Source organism: Tachypleus tridentatus, chromosome 8 (assembly GCF_004210375.1).
Source record: "Tachypleus tridentatus isolate NWPU-2018 chromosome 8, ASM421037v1, whole genome shotgun sequence".
NCBI lineage: Eukaryota > Metazoa > Arthropoda > Merostomata > Xiphosura > Limulidae > Tachypleus > Tachypleus tridentatus.
In genome coordinates, this window is record NC_134832.1 from 103299491 (window position 1) to 103326260 (window position 26770).

Below are 26770 nucleotides of genomic sequence, written 5' to 3' on the forward strand. Positions count from 1 at the left end.
AGAAACTACAAAAATACCGCCGAGTCCACATCTAACTAGAAGAAACACGAAGACATACAGATAACTCGACCCAGAAGACGTCAACTCCCTCTGTTAGCAACACGTCAAGTTTCAGCAGTCTAAGAAAGAAAAAAGGACAGATCATGCCACAGAATTCAACAACCAGCCAGACTCAAACCATTACCAAGATAACTATCGACGCGACAGTTCAAACAGAAAAACAAACTACCTCCACGTAGAAAACTCAAACCAAAATCACAAGAACAAACAAAGCATCACAGACTCACCGAAGAACAGCCAGTTGTTCCACCACCTAGACCACGTTTTTCACTTGCACCAATGGGCTTCAAGTGTGAAAACAAGTTCAGTTCATGACAAAGTTACTACCTGATCCACAAGACCGCAGCTAACAGTTTCCATGTATACCATCGGCACAGTTTATCAGTTTTTCTACTCCCCCCCCCCTATGTTTCTTCCCAGCTACTTCCGGGCACGGTCTGGGTAGATTTTTCGGCGCTCAGGCCGTGTAAGTGTTTTCTCGGGGTACTCCCGTTTCCCCCGACAGCAAAATCTCTGGCATCGGATCTGTAGGTCCCAGCCACATTCTTACCTGATCCTGAAAAGAGCCGTTTATTCAGTCATAGGTTATTCAACTATAGTAAATTTTAAATCAATTTGCCAGCCGCCAGTGTACTCCGTCCACGGGCCAAGGTCTGGCTCACTTCACTTATGCTGCTCTCGTCCAGTTTTCCCGTCTTTCCTATCACTCACATGGCCTGGCATGGCCAAGCGCGTAAGGCGTGCGACTCGTAATCCGAGGGTCGCGGGTTCGCGCCCGCGTCGCGCTAAACATGCTCGCCCTCCCAGCCGTGGGGGTGTATAATGTGACGGTCAATCCCACTATTCGTTCGTAAAAGAATAGACCAAGAGTTGGCGGTGGGTGGTGATGACTAGCTGCCTTCCCTCTAGTCTTACACTGCTAAATTAGGGACGGCTCGGTGCAGTGGGCTAACAACCTACTCACTTAAATACTTGTTGAAGAATTCGCAAGCGATTGCGGCCTTATGTTTCTAGATGGAATCTAATGGTGATAACTAACTAACCCTAGGCAAAAAGAAAAATCTAACAGTTCCGTTTATTAAGTTTGTTTTTTGTTTTTGAATTTCGCGCAAAGCTACACGAGGGCTAACTGTACTCGTTTATTAAGTAGTTAGGTCCAAACAATTTAATACTTAATAAGTATTTATGTCCTAACAACTTAGTAGCCGTTTGAAGGAATAATACACGTAAATTGAAAGTAAAAACAATATTTTATCCCATTTTTAAATAATCACAAATACTTATGGGTAGTGTACGCCTGTTGAGCACTGCACAGCTTTTTAAACCTTGGAATCAGATTGGACACTACCACTATTATTTCCTGTTCCACATTGATTTTCGATCGGTACTTGCATTTTATTACAGCAACCGCCGAAAACCCAGCTTTGCAGAGACATGACGTTGCAAATGGAATTAGGATTCGCTGAACTTTAGTACTTAGCAGCGGATATTCATCTTTTACTGATATCCAAAACTCAGTTAGTTCTATGCTGCCATATTTCATTTTTAAAGTTTTGTTACAAGGCAGCTCAATAAGATTTTCTTTTTCTGCAGAGATAAATTCGGATGTGGCCTTAGTCTTGAATGGGTTTTGGATCCATGCAAACTCCTTCATGTTTTCTGGAAAGTACTTTTAAAACCAGTCACCAAGCAGTGTTAAGTCCTCCTCAAAACAAATTTTAGTTTGTGGGTCAACTCAACTTCATTGAATATAACAACCTGCTTCAACAGTGGGAAACAGTCTTCGCCACCATCTTTATTCATTTTTCTTATCCACAATAGTAACGTTATTTTGAAGGCTGAAACCTCCTCTACGAGTTTCAGAAGATGCGTGTTGCGTCCCTGCAGAGAGAAATTTAACGTATTCAGTTTTTCGAAGAGATCGCACAGGTATGCTAATTTTGACAAAAAAAATCAGTATCCAAGAAGTTTTCAGCACATTCATGTTCTTCTTCTTTGAGATAAGAGGAGAGTTCCAGTCGTAATTCGAACACACGGAATAGTACGAGCTGCAGCAGTACAACAAAGATTTGTGCTCAAATTCCATATCCTCACACATTTTTTAAAGACCCCGTCTTCTGTGGCCGAGTTTTGATAAAGTTCGCCACTTTCAACATACTTTCCATGACTAAGTTCAGTGGAGGACTCGGGTGCTTTAACGCAATGGTTTCCCTGTGGATTATGCAGTGGGTCCACAGTGCATCAAGAGCTTTGCTTCGTATGAGTGTCTGCAATCCTCCATAATAGCGGGACATAGAGAGACCACCACTGATACAGACGCCAACGCACTAAGTCCAGTCTAAGCTGTTTTCACATATAAAAGTGTCAAGGATCTCAAACAAGTCTTGAACCTTTGTACCTGGGAACTCTTGCCTTAGAGTATGCATTAAATGTATATGTGTGTATATATATACTTTTTGATTAAAATGTTTGCAGTATACTTTAAAAACTTTGTTTATGTAATAACTAAATATAAATATATCACCCTTTTCAATTACTATTTTGCAACTATTTTTACTTAATAATAAAAACAGTGTTTCTTTTTAACAATATTTTTCCTATAATATTTATGATGTACGATAGTTCCTTGAGAGGACGTAAGACTATATGTCCTAACTGGTAGATTTAAATCTTAATCATATATTGGAAAATGGGGTCGTGTGAGTTAGAATGAAGTATGTGATCATCAGAATTTTTTTTTTTTTTTTACTAGTATTAGTACTTTGCGTATGCTTGTGCCATATTTATAGTTTTATTTTTATGACAGAAGTACGTGTGAATGCTTAACGCTATTTTGAACTACAGTAGTACACTAAAGTAAAAGTTGTTTCTGTTTTGTTTCTCTATTTAATATACGGACAACAACATTTTATGTAACCATAAATATGTCAGACTCAATACTGACAACTTCTACAGTGAATAGCCTACGTAGTTCATGGGTAGAGCTACAAGAAGACCTGACCCAAAGACAGAAACAACTGGTTGAGGACCTTAATATCCTGAATAAACTAACTAAGGATAAAGTATTTACAGAACAACAGAGAAGAAAAATTACAGGTAAAGCTAAAAGCCTCAGTAATGGCCAAGTAAAAGTTGATGGTCTTTTTTATTCTGCACCTAAAAACATGTATTCTAAAATGAAAGGAGGCACCTCATCTTATCAGTCTGCAAACAAACATACTAGAATTGAGAAAAGAAAGATGAATTTGAAAATAAATAATCCATACAAAGAAAATAAAGATATAATAGTAAGTGCTACAAATATAGATGAACAACTGAGTACAGAAGATGGACCTGAATCTTCTAATACAGTAACAGAATCAAGTGACTCAAGTCAGTTACGCTCTGTATCTACTCAGACAGAAATTGGAGTTAATGCTTTTACATCAATCCAAGCTCTTACAAGGCCATTTAAAGTAGTTTCTAATCAAGAAAGTTTCCAGAGAGACAAGAAGCTTGAAGCTTTGACAGATTCATATCTAACTGATTTTAGTAGAGATTCAGCCCTTCAAAAAGATACAGTTGGCAGAATTACAGGTAAAAAGTAAATAAATGTAAGACAAAAATGTTGTTATTTATAAATATACTGTAAGCAATAGGTTGTAGTATAGCACATGAATATGAAGCTTTAAAATAATGACAGTATGAAAAATGTAAGGACACTTGTTCTGTTTCTGTACAAGAAATTGTAACTTCTTCATAAACAATATCAGTGTAAGAAACTTCATCACTGGTAGTACTTAGGTGACATTTTGCAATGCAAGTGCAGATTTCCATCAAGCTATTGGACCTATTTTTTAAAATTTGAAATATATAGAATTGATTTCTTTAGAAATTCAAACTAATTCCCAGTTACAGTAGATGTAACAGGCTAAATGATTACTTTTCTAAATACTAGTTCTCTTGCATGTGAATGTTAGTAATGGTCATGTTGTTGCCAATGGTTAATGTGCAGTTTTTACAGATACTTTTTTTAAAATTCAGTAGACTTGCAAAAGTACAGAGCAAGTTAGATCCTCAGTAATACTTCTACATCTTTTACCATGATGTATCAAATACTCTATTTGCTTTTGTCTGTTTACAAGTGATTTCTTGGACGTTGGCTTACTAATATGTTTGTTTACTTGTTAATTGTGAATTTGTCTTCTTCATTGAAATGTGTAATTTCAGTGAAGGGAAGAAGGAATCCACAAGCAACATAGATGCCTATTCTATTCTTTTGTTCACTTCTCTCTATGCATACTTAAGGTATTTCAGGTTATTAATGATGAGTAAGGGACTTTATATACCCCCCCCCCCATAAAAAATAATGAAGTTACTTGTTATTTAGGTAATGGAAGGGGTGTGGACTTGTAATTAGAGTTTAAAAGACTTTTGACAAATTGTCACACAGAATATTAATTAAGACAATCACATTTATAAAGGTTAAGAAGAACTAATTAATTGGATTATAGGGTAATTGGATCGAAGACAGCAAAATGCTGTTATTAAAGAGTCCAATGAAATCAGTCTTATTACTAATGGATATTTAGAAATCAGTACTTAAAACAGTGGCACACAAACTTTTTGAGTCAGGGGCCACAAACAGATTTTGCGTAACCGTTGGGGGCCACAAAAAAGTGAAGGTTAAAATTGTCCCACAGTTGTTTCATGCAAGATGGACATCACATTTAAGAACACACAAATAACTATTACATCAGAGAGTTTGCACATTATTCTAAGAAATGTTATGATACGCCAGCTGTCACAAAGTGAGTGCGATGGATGGTACTGCATGTCATCTACGAGCTTAGAAATGTCCGGCTTGATGTTTGACGTTGAAAGACTCAAGACTGCTTTCAGGTAATCATCAGTCAGCTGATTGTAAGTGTTGTTTATGTTCAATTTCATATGCAAGAAAGCCTGTTTGCAACAGTACATGCTGCCAAACATGCTGGTGTGAACAAGTGCATTCTCTTTCAGATTAGCAAATGTATCAGGTAACGTTTTGTAGAAGTCAAGCAAACTGTTTTCTCGGTAAATAGCACGTAGTTCATTAGATGCCTGGAGATCAGTAAGTTTGAGCTGATATTCTGCTGACAAGTCATCCACTGACACACTGAACGGATCAGCAAAAAGTTTTATCAACAATCTGTATTGGTCAAAGTCATGAAACCGTGAGTTGAAGGATTGAATCAAGGTATCTAGCTTCCCAAAATATACTTGTGTGTCAATGTCCTGATTCTTCTGTAGCTGTGCCTGAAAAGTGGGAAAGTGCACGAAGTTGCCTGATGCTGCTTGAGGATAAAGTATTTACAGAACAACAGAGAAGAAAAATTACAGGTAAAGCTAAAAGCCTCAGTAATGGCCAAGTAAAAGTTGATGGTCTTTTTTATTCTGCACCTAAAAACATGTATTCTAAAATGAAAGGAGGCACCTCATCTTATCAGTCTGCAAACAAACATACTAGAATTGAGAAAAGAAAGATGAATTTAAAAATAAATAATCCATACAAAGAAAATAAAGATATAATAGTAAGTGCTACAAATATAGATGAACAACTGAGTACAGAAGATGGACCTGAATCTTCTAATACAGTAACAGAATCAAGTGACTCAAGTCAGTTACGCTCTGTATCTACTCAGACAGAAATTGGAATTAATGCTTTTACATCAATCCAAGCTCTTACAAGGCCATTTAAAGTAGTTTCTAATCAAGAAAGTTTCCAGAGAGACAAGAAGCTTGAAGCTTTGACAGATTCATATCTAACTGATTTTAGTAGAGATTCAGCCCTTCAAAAAGTTACAGTTGGCAGAATTACAGGTAAAAAAGTAAATAAATGTAAGACAAAAATGTTGTTATTTATAAATATACTGTAAGCAATAGGTTGTAGTATATTTAGTTATTTATAAATATACTGTAAGCAATAGGTTGTAGTATAGCACATGAATATGAAGCTTTAAAATAATGACAGTATGAAAAATGTAAGGACACTTGTTCTGTTTCTGTACAAGAAATTGTAACTTCTTCATAAACAATATCAGTGTAACAAACTTCATCACTGGTAGTACTTAGGTGACATTTTGCAATGCAAGTGCAGATTTCCATCAAGCTATTGGACCTATTTTTTAAAATTTGAAATATATAGAATTGATTTCTTTAGAAATTCAAACTAATTCCCAGTTACAGTAGATGTAACAGGCTTAATGATTACTTTTCTAAATACTAGTTCTCTTGCATGTGAATGTTAATAATGGTCATGTTGTTGCCAATGGTTAATGTGCAGTTTTTACAGATACTTTTTTTAAAATTCAGTAGACTTGCAAAAGTACAGAGCAAGTTAGATCCTCAGTAATACTTCTACATCTTTTACCATGATGTATCACATACTCTATTTGCTTTTGTCTGTTTACAAGTGATTTCTTGGACGTTGGCTTACTAATATGTTTGTTTACTTGCTAATTGTGAATTTGTCTTCTTCATTTAAATGTGTAATTTCAGTGAAGGGAAGAAGGAATCCACAAGCAACATAGAAGCCTACTCTATTCTTTTGTTCACTTCTCTCTATGCATACTTAAGGTATTTCAGGTTATTAATGATGAGTAAGGGACTTTATATACCCCCCCCCCCATAAAAAAATAATGAAGTTACTTGTTATTTAGGTAATGGAAGGGGTGTGGACTTGTAATTAGAGTTTAAAAGACTTTTGACAAATTGTCACACAGAATATTAATTAAGACAATCACATTTATAAAGGTTAAGAAGAACTAATTAATTGGATTATAGGGTAATTGGATGGAAGACAGCAAAATGCTGTTATTAAAGAGTCCAATGAAATCAGTCTTATTACTAATGGATATTTAGAAATCAGTACTTAAAACAGTGGCACACAAACTTTTTGAGTCAGGGGCCACAAACAGATTTTGCGTAACCGTTGGGGGCCACAAAAAAGTGAAGATTAAAATTGTCCCACAGTTGTTTCATGCAAGATGGACATCACATTTAAGAACATACAAATAACTATTACATCAGAGAGTTTGCACATTATTCTAAGAAATGTTATGATACGCCAACTGTCACAAAGTGAGTGCGATGGATGGTACTGCATGTCATCTACGAGCTTAGAAATGTCCGGCTTGATGTTTGACGTTGAAAGACTCAAGACTGCTTTCAGATGATTGTAAGTGTTGTTTATGTTCAATTTCATATGCAAGAAAGCCTGTTTGCAACAGTACGTGCTGCCAAACATGCTGGTGTGGACAAGTGCATTCTCTTTTAGATTAGCAAATGTATCAGATAACGTTTTGTAAAGTCAAGCAAACTGTTTTCTCAGTAAATAGCACGTAGTTCATTAGATGCCTGGAGATCAGTAAGTTTGAACTGATATTCTGCTGACAAGTCATCCGCTGACACACTGAACGGATCAGCAAAAAGTTTCATCAACAATCTGTATTGGTCAAAGTCATGAAACCGTGAGTTGAAGGATTGAATCAAGGTATCTAGCTTCCCAACATAAACTTGTGTGTCAATGTCCTGATTCTTCTGTAGCTGTGACTGAAAAGTGGGAAAGTGCACGAAGTTGCCTGATGCTGCTTGTTGCCAGAACAACTGTAACTTTGTCCTGAAAGCTCAGACATGATTTGCAAGCTGACAGACAAGCTGATTTTTGCCTTGCAACTTCAAATTCAGATCACTCAAGTGTTGTGTCATGTCATCCAGAAAGGTCAAATCAGCTTGCCATGCTGGATCAATCATGGAAATTACTTCTGTGTCTTTGTTCTTGCTTCTGAGGAATTCTATCATCTCATCAATCAACTCCCAGAATCTTCTGAGTATCTTCCCTCGACTCAGCCAGCATACTTCACAGTGATACACAAGATCACCATAGTCTGGATCAATTTCTTCAAGAAAACTTCAAAATTGACGGTGATTGAGCCTTCGTGATTTGATGAAATTAATGGTTTTCGTCACTAATGCCATCAGTGCCTGAAAACCAAGTTTTTTGCTGCACAGAATCTGTTGGTGAATAATACAGTGCAACTTCACCTACTGTCTGTTCTGCTTTCCTCGACGCTTCATCAACAGTGTTACCAGCCCGCTACTTTCTCCGGTCATGGCTGGTGCTCCATCAGTTGTCACGCTTACCAGTTTTGTGAAATACAATAAAACACTACTAGAATAGAGCAGACCCAGTTGTCTGACCCTTTATGGAACCCATGCCGATTAGTTCCTCTGTGGTATTAAACGATGATGACACACCATGAACAAAAACTAGTAGCTGTGCTGTTGAACTGAGATTAGTTGACTCATCTGTTGCCAAAGAGAAGTAGACAATTGACTGCTTTATTTGTAAGCTGCCTTGTCACATCTGCTGAGAGGTGTGAAATTCTTTGTTGAACTGTCATACGATTCAAAGCCATCATCTGTAGCTTGCGAATTGCTTCCGGACACAACTTTTCCAATGCAGTAATCATACATTGCTTAACAAAATTACCATCAGTGAGTGGTCGGCCAGATTTCGCTATCTTCAATGAAATATCGTAACTGACCTCACATGCTGCATTTAAGTCTGCTGACTACTTTGAGAAAATGTTCTGCTGGTGATTCAGCGACCACCACAGAGATTCAATTCGAGCTGTTCGTTCATCAGTGACAACATTGTGTGAATTTTTATGCTTCGACTCGTAGTGACACTTTATATTGGATACCTTTGCCACTGCTACTGTTGAATGACACAGCAGACAAATCACGTTCTTCTTTTGTTGAACAAAACAGTATTGCACAGTCCAATCATTGTGAAACTGTCGGTTTTCCTTGTCAACTTTTCTTTTACAATTAGCTGCAATTTTTGTTACAAAATAATATCAAAATAGGGCTTGTAAGTAAATCTTGAAGAACAATTGGAACACGTGAGATTTCATAATTACAGAAATATTACATCATTGTGCCAATGATTAAATGCCTATGCATTAACGAGATTTGCTTATTAAATTTTCTTTATTGTTTGACACAAATATGGAACCATCCAGTATCTAATCTAATGAATATTCTTCTATAGTGCTTAATCTTCGCACAGGCATGAACCCTAAGCACACCAACTCTCTACGTTTGACTTTCCCATTGTACATTGCAGGCCACTTGGCAGCTCGTTGTGGGCTGGATTTGGCCCGCAGGCCAGACTTTGTGCACCACTGACTTAAGACATTGGTGGGGGGCATAATTAGGTATATTGATAAATGACATTAAGCACTTGGATATTTCTAGCTGTATTGAGGATGTTATGTACTGCAGAATGACTTGAATAAATTTGTAAGTTGGATAAATATTTGGCAAATAGCCTATAATTGTAAAATAAACAAGGTAATGCATTTTGGTTATCATTATTCAGATGATGTTTTATATAAATGAAAATTAAAGCAGTAGCATGGCTGAAGGAAAATGATGTTAGCTTTGTGTTAATTTATTTGTCCTCAAGAAAAGAAAGATTAGAGACAATAATATTGAAACTTATAAGTTTATCTGGGGGTTTCATAATAATAGGACCTCTAATTTGTATGTACTGTATTCTGAAGACAATGGAAAGATGGGACACAAGTTTAGGATTTACAAAAGATGAGCTAGACTCCAGTTAAGACAGTTTTATTTTTCTAACATGGAGTTTGACTTATAGATTGTGTTAGTTCTAGGAGTAGTGAAGAAGGGCAGTGTTAAAATTTTCCTGAAAAATAAATGGTTTTGTATTTTTACATTTTTTAAGGATGAATGTGTAAAAACTGATTTAAAGGATCAAATAGGCTATGGTATATATATGTTAGACAAGTTTACTTCTTTTGGTGAAGTGTAAGAAATATTGACTGTTTTAAATAGAAATATTTGATAAAAATGAATAGTTTAATATGCATTTTCAATATAAGAATGTAACATTTTTCTTTATCCACAAAGTGCAACTTAATGCATTAGTTGAATCACAGTTCAGAGCATAAAAATAAAATGCTTGGCATACTGCTCTGAGGTTTATGATTGCATTTATATTAGTTTTGTAATATTCATCTTTTAAAAAACTTGTGCATATTTTTGATTCTTGTTCTTTCTGTTTGTTAAACAGTGTGGAAAGATAAAACATTGTTTGTTTATTAGAGTTTGAAGAAGCTATTTTAAGAAGGAAGTAAATGATGCATCCTAAATTATTTATTTATTTTCACATTAGACTTTGTGCTTGAAACTAGTTTGAACCATTACAGTTGATAACTTTTTGTATTTTTTTTCTTTTGCTTTCAGGTTCAAGAAAGGGTCTTACAAAACCAAGTGTTATGTGTTCACCTTCATTTCACCATCAACATTCTGAGGTGAAGCAGCATTTGGCTAACCCAAGTTGTAATGCATCTACATCTGCTTTTGTTAACCATCATAAAAGTCTTTATCATCAAGTACCAGGTGTCCATAGATCATCAATCCATTACACTGGTTATCTTAAAGCTGATAAAAGTTCTGCAAAATCAAATTTGTATAAATCAACATCTGACCATTTTGCTGAATATGATAATTTTACTCAGAGTTCAGCTTCACCAGCTTTTAATCAACCAAGATCTACCACTATTGTTGATCACCATGAGGTTCAACATAGTCCAGCCAGGTCAGATTTCAACAAACCTTCATCTGGCCATTACTTTCACCATTTGAATGTTTGCCAAAAGTCATCAAAGTCGGGTATGAATGATCCTGTGTCAGCCTCTTACACTGACAGTCATGGAAATAGCCAACTTCAAGTAAATCCAGGTGTTGTTGGAATGAGTTATGGATCTAACAAAAAGGACCAATCATTTGAAAGTGACACTAGCAGTTCTCTTAGTTCCCCATCTCATACTTCAGAAGAAGGAAGAGAAGCTCAGTATTTCAGATTCAGTCTAGCCAGACCATGCAGTGAAACTGGCAGAAGCCCTCCAGCTAGGTAAACCAATATTTGTTTGCCTTTTTAATGTGCATCATATGAGCCAAGAGGGGTCTTTTTACTATGGAGTTATAGTTTAGCAAAAAGTTTCTATTGTGAAAACTGCTAAAAACATGTATTTAGAAATGCCTTGAACTGAGAAACTCTCTGGGTTTTGGTTTACATAAATATTTAAAAAAAAAAGTATAATTAAAAATAAATATTGCAAGAGTTGTGATATTTTGTTTCCATGTGGATGTTTATAATTAAGTACATAAGCCTTGTAATACAATTATTATGGGATGGTAATTGCTTGACTCTTCTTTTGTGGTGACCTAATTCGAGAAACTAATGATTGAGTTGATCATTTCTTGAGAAGTCACCATTGTGAACATCATTATTTTGCCATACCTTGAGTTGGTAGATGTAATAGTGTAGTTCGATTCAAATTTCAGATTGCTGCCTTATATTTACAAAGATTTTTTTTGTCTGCTGTGCTTCAAGCCTTTCACTCCCATCCATTTCATAATTTGCATATTTTAACATATTATTTCATGCAAATTATCATGCAATGGGCCTACACCAATAGTAGTGCCACACACTTGTGACTTTACGCTATTCTGCCTATCACTTGTTTGGCAGTACTTGTGTTCAGAGAGTTTGAATTCTCTTCATGAATTTATTTTCATATCTGAATATCAGTTTTCTCATCTAGTTTACTGTTTATTATACAACAGTGATATTTGTAGCATATTCTAAAGCATAATTACTTTATATTCTTACATAGTTAATGAACTGGCTACTTCATTAGAAACATGTTTGGTTAATCATTTTGAATTCTAAATTTATGTCACCATGTTAGATTGGGCTCAGCATGGGTATTTGTTTAGGATTACCTGTAGTTTATCTTACTGATATATCTTAGATATTTGGTTAAGTATATTGTTTTCTTCAGTACATCATATCTTGTCAATATGTACTTAATAACATGATGTCCATTTTATTTTTGTTATTATTTATCTTTTATACTTTATATTACCTTTGACCCTATGAGCAGGGGTCAACACAAATTTCTTCCAATTTTATACATACTTATTGTTAAGTTAGTGTTTTTTTCTGTTTATGTCTTATCATATTTATTGTTTTAAATAGTTCAGTTAGGCTTAACTAGTGTATTTTATTTTCAATTTAGCTAATTTATTTATGTCTGTAGGCATATTCATAATTAGGTTAAGTATCCTGTTTTCTTCAACACCTAGCATTTAATACGTAAGTTTATTTCATTACACACTAACTTAAATTTATGTTTTATGAACTATTTCACTTTTGTAATTGTGTATTATTTATTGTTCTTATGATTATTTTAGCTTATGTGTATCCCTGGAGCCTAGGGTGCATTCTACCTTCTCTGATATTGCTCATGTTTCTGCTCCTGTAATCATTGAACATGTTTAGGATGACCTAGATTTTGTCAGTTTTCCTCTATCTGATTGTGGCTTGTTTTCCGAGGCTTCTACTGCAGAATATGCTAGTCCTCAACTGCAATGCTATATTCTATATATATTGGTTGATTTTTCATTTCATTTTGTGACATTACCATGTTTATTCATATTTTATGTCTGGCAGCTTTCTGTTCCTTACCTGACATACCTCCTTTTTGTCTCAGTTCATCGTTTATGCCTGATGCCAATTGGAATTCTGTATTCATCATTCCCTTCTCAATCAATTCTTTTTTTCTTTTTTAAAATATAGTCTTTCATCACAATTGGGTGTGCAATTTCTGCAGGACTAGGGATGCCCATGATACATGTACTTATTTTTCAATTTTTTGGGCATTAGGTATTTTTCACTACATAATTTGGAAACAGTTTTTTACCTTGCTCTTCTAACTTGTTTTGGTTCCATATGTCTTTTGTCAGGTGGTCTGTGATTTACCTGACTTTCTCATTTTGGGTTTTTTATTTGTTTTTTAGTTTTAATAATACCACTACTTGAATGCTTGGTTTTGGTTAGCTTCTACAAATGGGGTGGTCATAACATGTTCATCTGCTTCTTACACAAACAACTCAGGCACTAGAAGTTTTTAGTTGGATACGTTTTCCTGTTACCCACATAACAATAATCTATTTCAAAATTGTTTATTTTACACACCTACCTACATTTAGACCATCCATTCTTCTCCTTGAATGTATTTATTGGAGCATTCTGTAATGCAAACCTTTATAATTAACTATCTTACTGTTTGAGGTTCTAACATATTGGGATATGTGGCTTCTATGGAAACATTTCTCCTTTAGAGCCTGGAACATTTTTTGCATGACCCATGGGAGGGTTTCTTTGGATTCTCCTCTTAACTCTCTTCCTTCCCCTTGGTGTGTATTCCTGTACGTGGTGAGGGGACCTCCTAGGGAAGGTTCTGTTCTTTCAGTTTACTTCCTCTGGGATCTAAAGGATCTGAGAGGATCCTGATGGTTGAGGGGTCTAACCCTAACACACCAATTTGGCCTTGAATTCCTGTAGACGAGCGGCCTTTGGGTGGCCAGCTTAGGTCAATCAGCTGGTCCACATGGGCTAGAGTCAACCAAGTACCAGTGTTGGAAGTTCTCAATGGGTGTTGTGGACATTGTGTCTGATGCTGGTTTTTGGGTATAGTGTTTACGAAACCCTGGCGTTGCTGCAGTGTCCTTGCTTGACATTGTAGTGTGTCCTTCATGGTGGGTTCGGACAGTGGGCACCTACATGGTAGTGTTCAACAGGTAAATTACTATGTCTTGAAGACTCTGATCAACATCTGTACCACCAGTTGTACCTCATTTTCTTATCTTACATTCTCTTTCAGAAAATCCTTTAGGGCAAATGCCCCCCTGTTTCATTAAATGTCCCTTTTTATTCAGAAGGGACTTGCTGGCTCTCCAAAGTCAGTAAAGAAGCTTCGATCTGGAGACATATTGGTTGAAACATCCACATCCCAACACAGTAAACTCCTCTTGAATTCAAAGGCAATTGGGGATGTACCTATTGAGGTTACCCCTCATGCTACCTTGAATTCATCACAAGGAGTTATTTTTGAGAGGTATTTGAAGAACGTCCCAAGTCGGAGATTCTCACTGCTTTCTCCACTCAAGGAGTTTCTGCAGTGAGGTGCATCTCCACTCACAAAGATGGAGTTACACTGCTGACAGATATCCTCATTTTGACATTTACATCACCACATGCACCTGCCACCATCAAGGCAGGTTATCTAAATTGCAGGGTATGGCTGTACATTCCAAACCCTCTCTGATGTTTCTTATGCCAGAGGTTCGGCCACTCAAAGATGTCATGTCGTGGTTCCCTGACGTGCTCATTGTGGTGGCAAGGACCACGATGCCTATGAGTGTGACACGGACCCACATTGTGTCAACTGCAATGGTTCTCACACTTTCTATACTTTTGTTCTTGCCCTAAATGGTTGGAGGAAAAAAGAGGTGCAGCATTTGAAAATGACTCGTCACATTACTTATCCTGAGGCTCAGAAATTGCTGTCCACCACTTCATCTCGAACGTATGCTGCTGCACTTCATTCCACAACTACAGTGGGAGTGCAGACAGATCTTTCTGTGCCTCCAAGAGAATCATTCTCAAAACAAATGAAAAGCCTGTTGTCCTTCATGGTTAAAAAAGTTGATGAATCAACATCTACACCCATCTCTATCCCTTACATACATTCCAACAAATCTGAAGATTCACATCCTTTGGTTACGGGCACAGGAATTTCCTCGAATACATCTTCTCCCACTCCAAGATGCAAAACAATCATTCGTTTGCATTCTCAGTCACTGGAATCTCCTTCCAACAACAAAGATCTGCCCAGTCGACCCAGGGCAGGATCCATGGAGGTTAATAGACCTCCTCCGAATAAGGACAGTAAGGTAAAAAGACATGGTCATAGACAGAAGGGTTTTCTGCCCAATTCACCTACACATCATTAAAAATGGCCACCTTGATACAATAGAACTTTCGAGGTTTACGTTCTAATCTGGATTATATCAAAACACTGATTGCTTTCTACCATCATGTATGTCTTTCCTTACAGGAAGCATTTCTGAAACCTGCCAATACAGTCACCTTTTAGCATGGTTCTTTGTACAGAAATGACAGGCTGTGTGATGGACAAGTCCATGGAGGGGTGGCACTGTTGGTTGATCAGCATGTGGCCACCCTGTCTTTGTCATTTGGTACAACCTTGGGGGCAGTAGCCATCCATGTTTCCTTGGGTCATACCATCACTGTTTGTTTTCTCTACCTGTCACCTGGAGAGACATATGGTCAATCAGACCTTGATGCTCTCATTTAACAGTTTCCAATTCCCTTTTTAATCCTGGGGAAGTGCTGTTATTGATAGGAGGGGTTGCTCCGTAGAGTGTATGCTTTCTGATCACAACCTTCCTCTTTTCAGTACTGGTTCTTCTACTCATTTTCACACACATAGTCAGTCCTTTACTGCTATTGATCTCTTGGTTTGCTCCCCTTCAATATTTTCCCATTTTTCATGGAGGGTTGACAATAATCCACGAGGCAGTGATCATTTTCCTATAATTTTGAGAGAGACTGGCCGTGGTTGATGTTGCCCAACCCAAGTGCCCAGGTGGGAGCTAAATCATGCAGACTGGCCCACTTTCAATAGACGACTGTGTGGCAGCATTAACTGACTGTATTATACAAGCAACTGCTCAATGTATTCCTAAAACCTTGACACGTTTTCCACGATATCCTCATCTGTGGTGGAATCCTGCCTGCCACATGGCATGGAAGGCTCAACAACAGGCTTGGGATACTTTCCGTTGATACCCCACACTCTCAATCCTCATCTCTTTCCAGTGGGTCCATGCACATGCTCGGTGGGTAAGACGTCAAAGCCAGAAGGAATCTTGGATTAAGTTCACAACTGACATATCTTCTACCACCAGTTCCAGAGTCCTATGGGACAAGATTCGAAAAGTCAGTGGGCAATACAATTCTGTCCCCCTCTTAATCTTACTCTCTAATGGCCAGGAAGTAGCTGATATCAGGACTCAGACAGAGCAATCACATTTTTCCTTTCGAGCTGATTGTCTCTATGACATCTCTGATACTCTAGGTGAAAGCTCTACTTTTTTTTGCCAGGTATTTGAAAATCTCAAAATTTCGTCATCATCTGCTTAGTCTCCTCCACCTTCAATTTTATATAAAGCTATCAGGACTCAGACAGAGCAATCACATGAATTTTTTCCTTGCGTTTTGGACTGTCTCAGCTGATTGTCTCATATGTTTGTATGACTATGGTCTTAATCTCGCCCCCTTTACACTGGTGGAACTGAAACTGGCTCTTCATTAGTGTTGCAGTACATCGGTTGGAGCAGATGATGTACACTATGACATGCTGCACCATCTATCTTCTGCTTTTCTTGCTATTTTTCCCTGGTTGCTCCCGATTTGGAAGTATTTGTATGGCTTAACACTCTGGCTGGCTAAATGAGGAGTTAATGACTGGCAGTATTTCTTGAGTTTCATCAGCAGAATGGGAGCTCATCAGTTAGGTCGGATTGCTGAGGGGATACTAGGATATCCTGATCGGTTCTCGCCAGGTCATGAAATCCCGAAGGTAAACCCTTACGTTTCCCTTTTGCCTGGCATCAGGCATTGGCGTCTCCTTTTCAGATCTGTGATAACCTACACGGTGTCCCACTATTGTCTTACCTTTAAGTTCTAAACCTGGGAAGGATCCCAAGATTCCATCAAACTACTGTCCAATTACTTTGCAACTGAGATTTGAAAAATTTGTTGAGCTGTCTCTGTAAGACCTTAGAGAGGATGGTTAATGTTTGTCTTTTTTGGTTCTTTGAATCAAGCAACCTTCTCTTGCCCACCAAGTGTGGGTTCCGACAACAGTGCTCCACCACGGACCACCTGATTTGACTTGAAATGTCAATCAGAGAAGCCTTTCTCAAACAACACCTTGTATCAATATTTTTTGACATTGAGAAGGCTTATGACACAACATGGAGGTATGGTATTTTGCAAGACCTCCATATATATGGGTTACATGGCCATTGGCCCATTTTTATTAAAACATTTTTAAGGGACAGGAGATTCCAAGTTTGTGTGGGTTTGACACTTTCCCATTCTTTTCTACAGGAACTAAAAGTCCCTCAGGGCTGTGTTTTGAGTGTCACACTTTTCAGTATAAAAATTAAAGCCGTCACTGAACAACTCTTTCTCACTGTTGCAAACGGGCTCTATGTTGATGACTTTCACATCTCTTGCCAGTCGTCGAACATGAGGTATATTGAGCAGCAGCTACAGACTGCCCTCAACCATTTACTGAAGTGGACCACAGCAAACATCTTTAATTTCTCTCTCTCTGAAACTGTTTGCATGCACTTTTGCCATTAACAGGGTATTCACCCTGATCCTGAACTCCGTATTGGTGAAGTTGTGCTGCCTGTGGTTCCTGAGACAAATTCTTGGGGCTTGTCTTTGACCGTAATCTGACCTTTATACCACACATTAAGCAGCTACAGGTCAAATGTACAAGAGCGCTGAACATCCTCCATGTCCTCCCTACCACCACTTGTGGAACAGATCAATATTCTATGCTATTTCGTGCTCTTATTCAATCGAAACTTGACTATGAATCACTGGTCTATGGTTCTGCCAGACCCTTGGCCTTAAAGATGTTGGACCCCATTCATTATCAAGGACTTTGGCTGTGCATTGGGGCTTTTCGCACTTCCCCAGTTCAGAGCTTATACATAGTCTCATGAACCTTCATTGCACCTTTGCTTTTTGCAACTGTCTTTACTATATGCTTTGAAACATCATTCCTTATCAAAGCATCCCATCTGGGGTTGTGTTTTCCTTCCTCGGTTGGCCATACTTTTTCAGAACAGACAATCTGCCATTTCTCCTTTTGGCTTTCATATCCAGGAGCAGTTGTGAATTGGGTCTGTCCTTGGACAACATTGCAGTATCCACTGGTCAGCCCATCCCACCATGGCTTATTACAGCCCCAAATGTGACCCTTTTTTAAGTCATCTGAGAAAAGCAGATACTCCTGATTGGAAATATCATCTTTTATCTCTGGCACTATCACCGTTGTGCCTATTTCATACCTGGACTATGGTCCTGTATTCAAAGCTCGGCTCCATGCCAGCTGGCAGTTGACTTGAAGTGAACAACATGAAAATAAGCTTTTCCAAATGAAACCCTATATTGGACTTGCTTCTGTAAGGATTGGAAGGGGGAGGTTGTTCTAACTAGACTAAGCGTTGGTCACAGTTTTTTAACTCCTCATTTTCTTTTATCTGGAATTGATGCACCAGTGTGTAATCTGTGTAACACTCAGATCACAATAAACCACATTTTACTTTCTTGTCATCGTTACGACTCTCAACAATTGTGCCATTTTAAACATGTTCTGTCCCATGGTTTGTCCATAATGTTTGACAGTGTTATTGGTGATGGTGACACTGTCCACCTTGGTAAAATTTTTAGTTTTTTAAAGGCCATTAATCTTTTTAATGTTATTTAAGTTTTTTAAATTATACATTAAACTTTGTTTAATGTGGTTCTCCTTTAAGAATCAGTCTCTCTAGTTCAATTTGAAATTAGAAAATGGCCGTAACATTAAATAACTTAATACCAGGACTGGACATGCCAATTTTGGGTGAATAATGCTGCTGTTTGAACTATCTGTTAGTCATTCTGGTGAGTTATTAAAGTTTTGCTACATGTCTTTTAAAACTCTTATTACTTTGCTTTTTGAAAATGGCCATAACGTCACATAACTCGGAACCAGGACCGGAAAGGCTAACTTCAGGTCACTTACGGTGGCTTTGGTACTTACCTGTTAGTCTTCCTGGTGGGCAATGATAATTACCATTATGCTACAGGAAGTCCTTTATGACTTTTCTTACTGTAGTTTTTCTCTTAACATTGTAGACTAGATGTCAACATTGGTTTTATGCTATTTATGTGTTTTTTAAACTGTTTTGTTTTACCTTAATTTCCTTTTGTGAATTTTACTACATTTACTTTAATTTTACCTTTCTACTGGATGTTTGATGCAGATAGCCTAGCTGCTTTGTGCCATAAAACACTAAATCAACCAACCAACCAACATATTCTCCTTCTGTTTTTGGCTGTATGCATTGGGAGTTTAACATATCCCCCATATTGTTAGGTTTACTGCTTCTTACCCCCTGCTCAGATTTGTTTCTTTTTCCATGATGTTCTTCTCTTTAAGTTGGGAGTGTGGGTCATTTAACAGGAGGCTCAAGGACAGTAGTGTATGAACTCAAGACCTTACCATGTTAATGTCTTGGCATGTTCAATAGGGCAACGGGCTTTGGCTCCCTTTCTTCCTCTTGTTTGCATTTGACTAATCATGTTTCATTCCAACTCTGTGATGGTGGTAGCATATTTTGAACCATTTGTATAAAATTTACTACTGAATTGTTTTAGATCTTCATCATAGTACCAATTAAAACTATGATTAATCCAAGGAGCTAAATTTAGCTCCATTAAAATTTCAATATTAGAAGTAAGTGGAGTAAGAGTCCTTACCACTTTCCAGTTCTAAGCCACTGGGGTGGTGGTCTCTGGAGGTATCCTTCTAAATGAGATATATACAATCTAAACAATAACTCCATTCAGTTAAGAGTAGGGCAGTGGTGTTTTATAGGTATAGATGATGAGATGCCCTTCAAATAAACACTCTATCTCTGTATAGGTTTGTCCATTTGAAATTTTGGAGTGCACTGTCATAATGATTGAGGTCTCTTGTTCTACCTCCATATGGAAGTTTGTTTTCAGCAGTTGAATTTTGGATTTAGAGCTGAACAAACCAACATATTTTCCACCTTCATGTTGTGCCAATTGGCACCCTTCATCCTAACCCACATGGATATTGGTTCCAAGCAGTTTAGTTTTAGATTTAAGAACTGAACCAATCAACCTTGTCCTCACACACAAAGTGCAGTTGGGTTCTCTCATCCTTCCACCACATGGATGTTGCTTCCTGGTGATTGAGTTTTGGATTTAGAGATGAACCAATCAGTAAGATATCCACACACATGAAGTGTGCTGGCATAAATGCATTTCATCTCTTTGATTGGGATCTGTTATTCTACTTCTGCTTAAATGTGTTTCCCAGTGGTTTATTTTTGGATTTAGAACTGAACTAATTAATTTAAGTCCTCATACATGTTATCAGGATGTTCCTACTCCCTTGCTCACTTCATCTGAAGTGCATAACCCCAATGTTGTTTGACATGGTGGGTGCACTTGCTTCACATCTTTCTCTTGCGCTACCTATCTAGGTTTTTATGCTGAGGTTATTACTGCATTTGAGATGGTTCTTGTCTGTTTGATTTGAGTGGGATATGTATGTATTTCATTCTGCTCAAAGATCAGTGGTGAGGTTTCTACCTCCAGTCTGTTGAACCAGAGGTGAAGATGATATGATCCTCTTTCATACCTTCACACAGATATCAATTTTTAGTATTTGAGAGTTTTGGATGCAGTTGACTTGCCTTGTATGGTCTGTTGTGCACTAGTCACTCTACATCTTGGAGCACATCCCTTATTTTACCCACATTCTATTCATCAGAGAGATTAATATATTACATTGTGGTTAGGATCACTTTCCCATCATTTGCCCTTCCATTTGAATGTGCCCCTCATAATTTTCTGCTCAGGTCTGTCACATCTAGGTGAAGAGTATACTTGGTATAGAAGTGGTGTGGTCTCTCATCTCTAATCTTCTTATTAGAGGGTGTCCTTTGAATGATTTTACTTCCCCCCTATGCACTAGTTGCTCCATCTATTCAGTGCAGAATTCCAGTAATATATGTTAGTAGAAGTAAAGTACTTTATCTGAAGTTTTATTTTCCTCTACCGGAAAGGTATTTCTGACAGGTACTTACTTCTTATACTTCCAACTTTTCCTCTCCATTGTCAACCAGTGCTTACATTTCAGCTTAAACTTGAGTTATATGGGTGTGTGACACTCATATTGGGGAGGTTTTTTGCATGATAAATTACATGTGAGAATTATTTAAACTATTTTACATGTAGAGGGCAGCACAGAATGAGAATAGCTACATAACTGTACTTTAAATGTTTAGATGGTATAATGAATCAATAATTTGTAAATTCCAATTCTTCAAGCATTCTTCCTTTGACCATTTTATTCTTCTGCTCTTTGAGGCATATCTTGATCATTTCAATAACATTGTTTTTTGAATCAATCTGTGTACTTCTGGCCATAAATTTTACCATGTGGACGTAACACCCAATCAAGAGTAAATTCCTCCACAAAGTGGCTGGAATTTGATTACTTCTTGTATCTATTTCTGGATTACCAAAGTAATTAGCTTAAACTAAAGGATTTGTTAGTTGCTTTCCACCACACTTTTGTATCTGTTACATGAACAACCACAATGGCTACATTTGAAACATATTCCACAATGCAGATGGTTGTATTTGTTGGGTAATTGCTCTCCAATATTTTTTTTTCCACATTTTTTTGACCTAACCATTAACAGACTCTGGTTCAGTAAAAGTAATGCCAAGTGGCTGCATTTCAGCTGATGAGAATTATCATAAAGTTTCAACAAAAACCAGAAAAAGCCACAATGTGTCAGCATTTCTTGATCAACAACAAAGACTGCTCCCTTGGTTTATACCATGCATGTTAAAGAATTTTATGTAGTTTTTGAAATATCATATAACAGTATCATTTTATGATAATGAGGTATAGTATTAATTAAAAAAACAACAACAACAAACAATTCTCTTGTTAAGAAAAATACCATTTAAGACATATTAGAGAATGTTGCCAGAAGTGTCTATTGTTATTATACTGACACTAAGTGGTAGGACCATCTGTAACATAAAATCTCTTCATGTGAATTGAGTTTATCTTAATCAACATGTATGTCTACATATATATATATATAATAAATAGCATCATGTGACTTACATAAGTACTACTGAATCAATGTTTTCTTGTATTATTTTCTGTAGACAGAGGCACATCCTAATGTATTTAAAATTGGTTGGTTCATTTTTAGTGCCAAGCAAAATGTAGGGCTATCTGTGCTTTGTCCTTAGAGAGAGAGACAAAAAAGAAAAGAACCTTGGATTTTGTGTTATGAGTCTGGAAACTTAAAATTGGTTAATTGGGAAACAAATATTTTAGAAATTGTATGTTAATGCATTTGATTGAAGTATATTTTGCATCTTATAAACAATCACAATAAAAGAGATTTGCTAATTTTGGAGGAGGATGGACTGATTAATTGGTATTCTAGAGTAAGAAACTATATTCTTGATATAGCTCTATGATTGAGACATAGGTAGATGTTAGCTCTTAGAATCTAGTTTTAATTATTGATGAAGTTTATATATGAGAGGTTGGTGGAAAACTTGTAACCTAATGTTTTATAAAATTATGGTTTGATTTTCACAGGCCTTTACCAAGGACTACTAATCAATATTCAAGAGGTTTACAAACAAATGAAGTTTCTGCTTCAACAGATAATAAATCCATGTTGAAGAAAAAGGTAAAATTTAAAAGCTAGGATACATTTTGTTCAGTAGTGTATTATCATTGTAAGTATGAAGAGTAAAGTTGGGCAGTTAACTTGATTACATCATTAGTGTCAAGAAAGTAATCAGTTACTTAAAATTAGTGTTTCTTGGAATTGTTCATCTTGAGAATAAAGTTACAAGAAATGACTGTTACACTCTAGCTTTACAATATTAAATGTTCTAATATTAAACCGTTTTATACACTAGCCTTGAAGAAACCACAAAGGTAAAAATGTCAGTTGAAATAAAAAGTTATTTTAAAGTATGAAGTGTATAGGTTGATTTTATCCAGTATGCACTACATGTTCCAAAAGATAGCAAAATATTTTTGACAAATTTTACCTTTAGCTATTCTAATTATTCAAGTAATATGAATATTGCTATTGCGATTTCTCATAATTTTTTTTAGTAATTCAGAATTGTTCAGCATAATTGACTGATGAAAATAATCAACTGACATTAGCATTCCTAATTATTATTATTATTATCATTTCAGTTGTCCAAGTCTTGTGCAAATAACTGATTAATAATGCAGATGAATAATCAGTTAGCAAATTTTACCAATCAATCCATGCTAATGAAAAGCCAATAATCTTATAATGACATGTTTTAAGTTGCGTAAATTTTTCTCTTCTGTGTGTTTGTGTATCTTCATTATTAATTGTACATATTTTTGTCTCAACAAACACTGTGTATAAGATGTATCTTCTTTATTGTGAATATGGTTTTTTAAAATCAGATTTTTCGTGTCATACATTTTTTTACAATCTTGAGATATATATTTTCTACACTTTTTTGGTCAAAGCATTCTGTGCAGTTTTTTAGAAGTTTAGGCATTTATCTGTCCATGCTGAGTTTGTATATACAGGGTGTTCAGAAAGCCACTGTGCACTTATATATTTATTAACAGACATGTTTCAATATAGAATACAGGAAGTAAATATGAACGACAATTATAAACAATGTTGAAAGTGACCCCCGTTTGTATCAATGCAGGCCTGGATCTTTTTTATTTTGTTTCTAAACACTGCTATAAGTTGCTGTCTTGAAATAGACTAAATAAAATACGATTACAAAACTGTACAGTGACTTTCCGAACACCCTGTATTTCATATGGTGGTTTTAGGATTGTGGATGAAATACACTCCAGTTCTCAATGTCAAAATGCCTTTAAGGTTTATATTATTAGGACTGTCCCTCACCAGAACACAAACTATCAGTTGGCATTCATGTATTTAATCTTTCATAAATAAAATAAAATATGATATTTGCTGATGTATAAGATGATACTGATTTTTACCCCTCATGTTATATGCAGGCTTAAAAATAGTTCTAGTAATAACTCTCCAGTTTTATATAACCAAAACTAAGTTGTTCCTTTTACTTTTGTTGTTTCACTGATAAGTGTATTTACATTGTGTCACATACTGCATTACAATAACATATTTGTAACATTTATCTCAAGTCTTCATAACTTGAAATTATTTATCTTACTTGTCAGTTACAAGTAATAAAGGAATTTTTTAATTGAAATGTATTGTTCTCACCTTTCATACTAGAATGTTACTAATATTATCAAAAAAAGTTTCTGTAACACTAATTTTGTAGTAGAGCACTATATCTTAATTAAGGTTTAGCATTTTTCTGTAATAGAAAAGTTCAACTGTGATGAAAACTTTGTTGTGAAGTTATTTAATACTTGTTTGTGACTTAAGTAATGCTGCATTGAGCTATCTGTAGTGTTTGAAGATCATAAAAATCCACACTTGTGATTACATTGATTATCTCAGCACAGTTTAAATATAGCTTCTAAAAATTTCTTTACAAAAGTAACATTCTAGACTTGCTTGGCAAAGAAATACACTGAACTTGCTCAAAAAATTCAAGGTTGTCTTATACACTGGCAGGTATGGTAACTATTTTAAAATTACAGGCTTTAAAGTTTAACAACTTTAATCACACAGTAAGCTAAGTGTGTGCCATTTATAATTTCCAAATACCATACATATTCAAATAGGAAGCATTTCATTTCTCAAACTATGAATAAAAACACGAGTAGATATTCAGACTACATTACAATGAAAAACAAAGTAATTGGATCAAATATGTTTTATAAAAGTAACTGAGAACACAAGTAGGGAAATGCTTTACTTAGACAATTTTTGCAAAGGTGTATTCCACGCAGCTTACATATTCATCGGGTAATTATGATATTAAGTCAAAATCATTGTGTGTGGTTTTAAATTAACTATTAAGATTTTTTTTATTACAGATTTTCTCCTAAATTTATTTATTTCAGAATGTTGACTTTCCAGCATACAAAATAATTTTCTCTTTAAGATTGAAATACTTTTATGCATCAGAACATTTTCATATTTCTCATGCAAAATGTTTATAGCTTTCAGATAATTGTCAAATATTTTTTGGAAAAGTAATTTAATATTTTATCTGTTGTTTTTACTATATTTTTGTTTGGGTTGGTTTGATTTGACCAACTTTGTAACATTCATAAAAAAATTAGTAATTAAATTAATTTCTTTTTAGAAAGTAGAATGACCATAAATTATCACTCAACACACAAATATTTAGTTTAAATAGCTTAAACTTTGTAACATTATACATATATGTATATTTCCTTTATAATGTTGACCTTTCAGATAAGTCTAGCTAACATTACTGAAGTTGCATTGATATGGCTTACTACACTTGTTACTGTATTCAAGAATATATAACTGGCCTTTACAAAGTAAACTTTCTTTGCTGTGTTTTAGTGAACTGGTATTTTGTAAAATAGTCATATTTATTCTAATACTGTATACATATTATTACTGTTCAAAATAAGTTTTTAAATTTCATTTATTTTCTTAAAAATAGAACATGCAGGATGTGAAACAAAATTTTTTAAAATTTTAATATATACATACATACCAAAAAAATACACCAAACAAAATTTCTTCTATGTGTATGTACCGAGCAACTGTTGTTACAGAGATTAACCCCATTTGATGTATCAAGATCTCCTGCTACAAAACAGACAAAACATTTAACAGATGTAGAAAAAATTCTTCCAGAAGTTCTGAATAAATCTGATCAGTTCTACAGTGAATTGAGAGCATTTCGAGAATCAAATTTTTCAGAGTGTACAAGATCAGAAGTAGTAAGGTAAGAGATTTTCTTAGACTCTCTTTTTATAGAGTGCTATTTAAACTGTTCCTAATTGACATGACATGTCAATGCACCTTTGATTTAAAATAGTTTAATTCTTGTATGTATAAACTACTGATAGTCAACAAGAAATTAAAAAAACAAACAAAAAAAACACAAGACATGCTTTATAACAGTTACATGTGTTTTAATTTTTGTTTTGGATAACAACAAAAGGTGTAACAATTACTAATTCTTACTGCCACCATTGTCTGTTTGTGTGTGTGTGTGAAGGTTCATTACATTGGCAAATACATACATCATAAAAATGTGTATTATTGAGTAATCTCTTAACTCAGTAAATTAAATTTCTTGGGTAGTGTTTTGTGCCTTGTTGCAATAATTGCTAACTACTTTTAAGCATTAATGTTTAAGTTTCTTGTCAAACTAAAAATAATTGCTTTTCTCTTTCAGTCAACAAAGTTTTTTACTAATATTTGGAATTTTATTAAATATTATAAAACATGCATATGTACCTGTCACCAGTGATGGGAATACTTTTAAGTCAATTATTTCCTGGACTATAAAAAGGTTGTTTTGCACTCTTGGTTTTACTTAGTCAAAGCTTTGAGTTACTTACACTGTCAGTCATGCAAAGTAATTGTTGAGCACTTTAGTAGTGCTAATAGCTAGCTGCTCAACAATAATATTTGATAAATCTACATTTTTATTCTTTAAGTTATGTCACATGCTGAAGTGTGATTAATTTATAACAAATCTAGTATAGAATATCCTGCTTATGAATACAAAACTTGGCATCAACATTATTCACTCCTGTTCTGTCAAAAATGAATGCTGAATTATGCCTGTGTGTACAGCTTTTAAAACAGGAGAAAGTTGAACACTGGAACAGACACCACAGTTTGTAATATACACACAAGATAGTGTTATTTAAATTGTAAGTTGTTAAAAAATTTATTTCTCCCCTCAATTTAAATATTTGTA

The 26770-nt window shown here is 35.6% G+C and overlaps 1 protein-coding gene across 3 annotated transcripts in view; it reads left to right on the forward strand.

The window, feature by feature from the left end:
- Positions 1-2680: 2680 nt before the first annotated feature.
- LOC143223096 (uncharacterized) overlaps positions 2681-26770 on the forward strand; it is a 31899-nt gene continuing 7809 nt past the window's right edge. Inside the window, exons 1-4 of one of the 3 annotated variants that reach the window (XM_076450543.1) lie at positions 2681-3636; positions 10357-11026; positions 22500-22593; positions 25611-25783. In XM_076450543.1, coding sequence (XP_076306658.1) covers positions 2985-3636; positions 10357-11026; positions 22500-22593; positions 25611-25783 — 1589 coding nt within the window. In that variant the 5' untranslated portion in view covers positions 2681-2984. Of the gene's footprint in view, positions 3637-5387; positions 5902-10356; positions 11027-22499; positions 22594-25610; positions 25784-26770 lie in introns of those variants that run through there. The other 2 variants (XR_013012656.1, XM_076450544.1) reach the window with 2 other exon arrangements.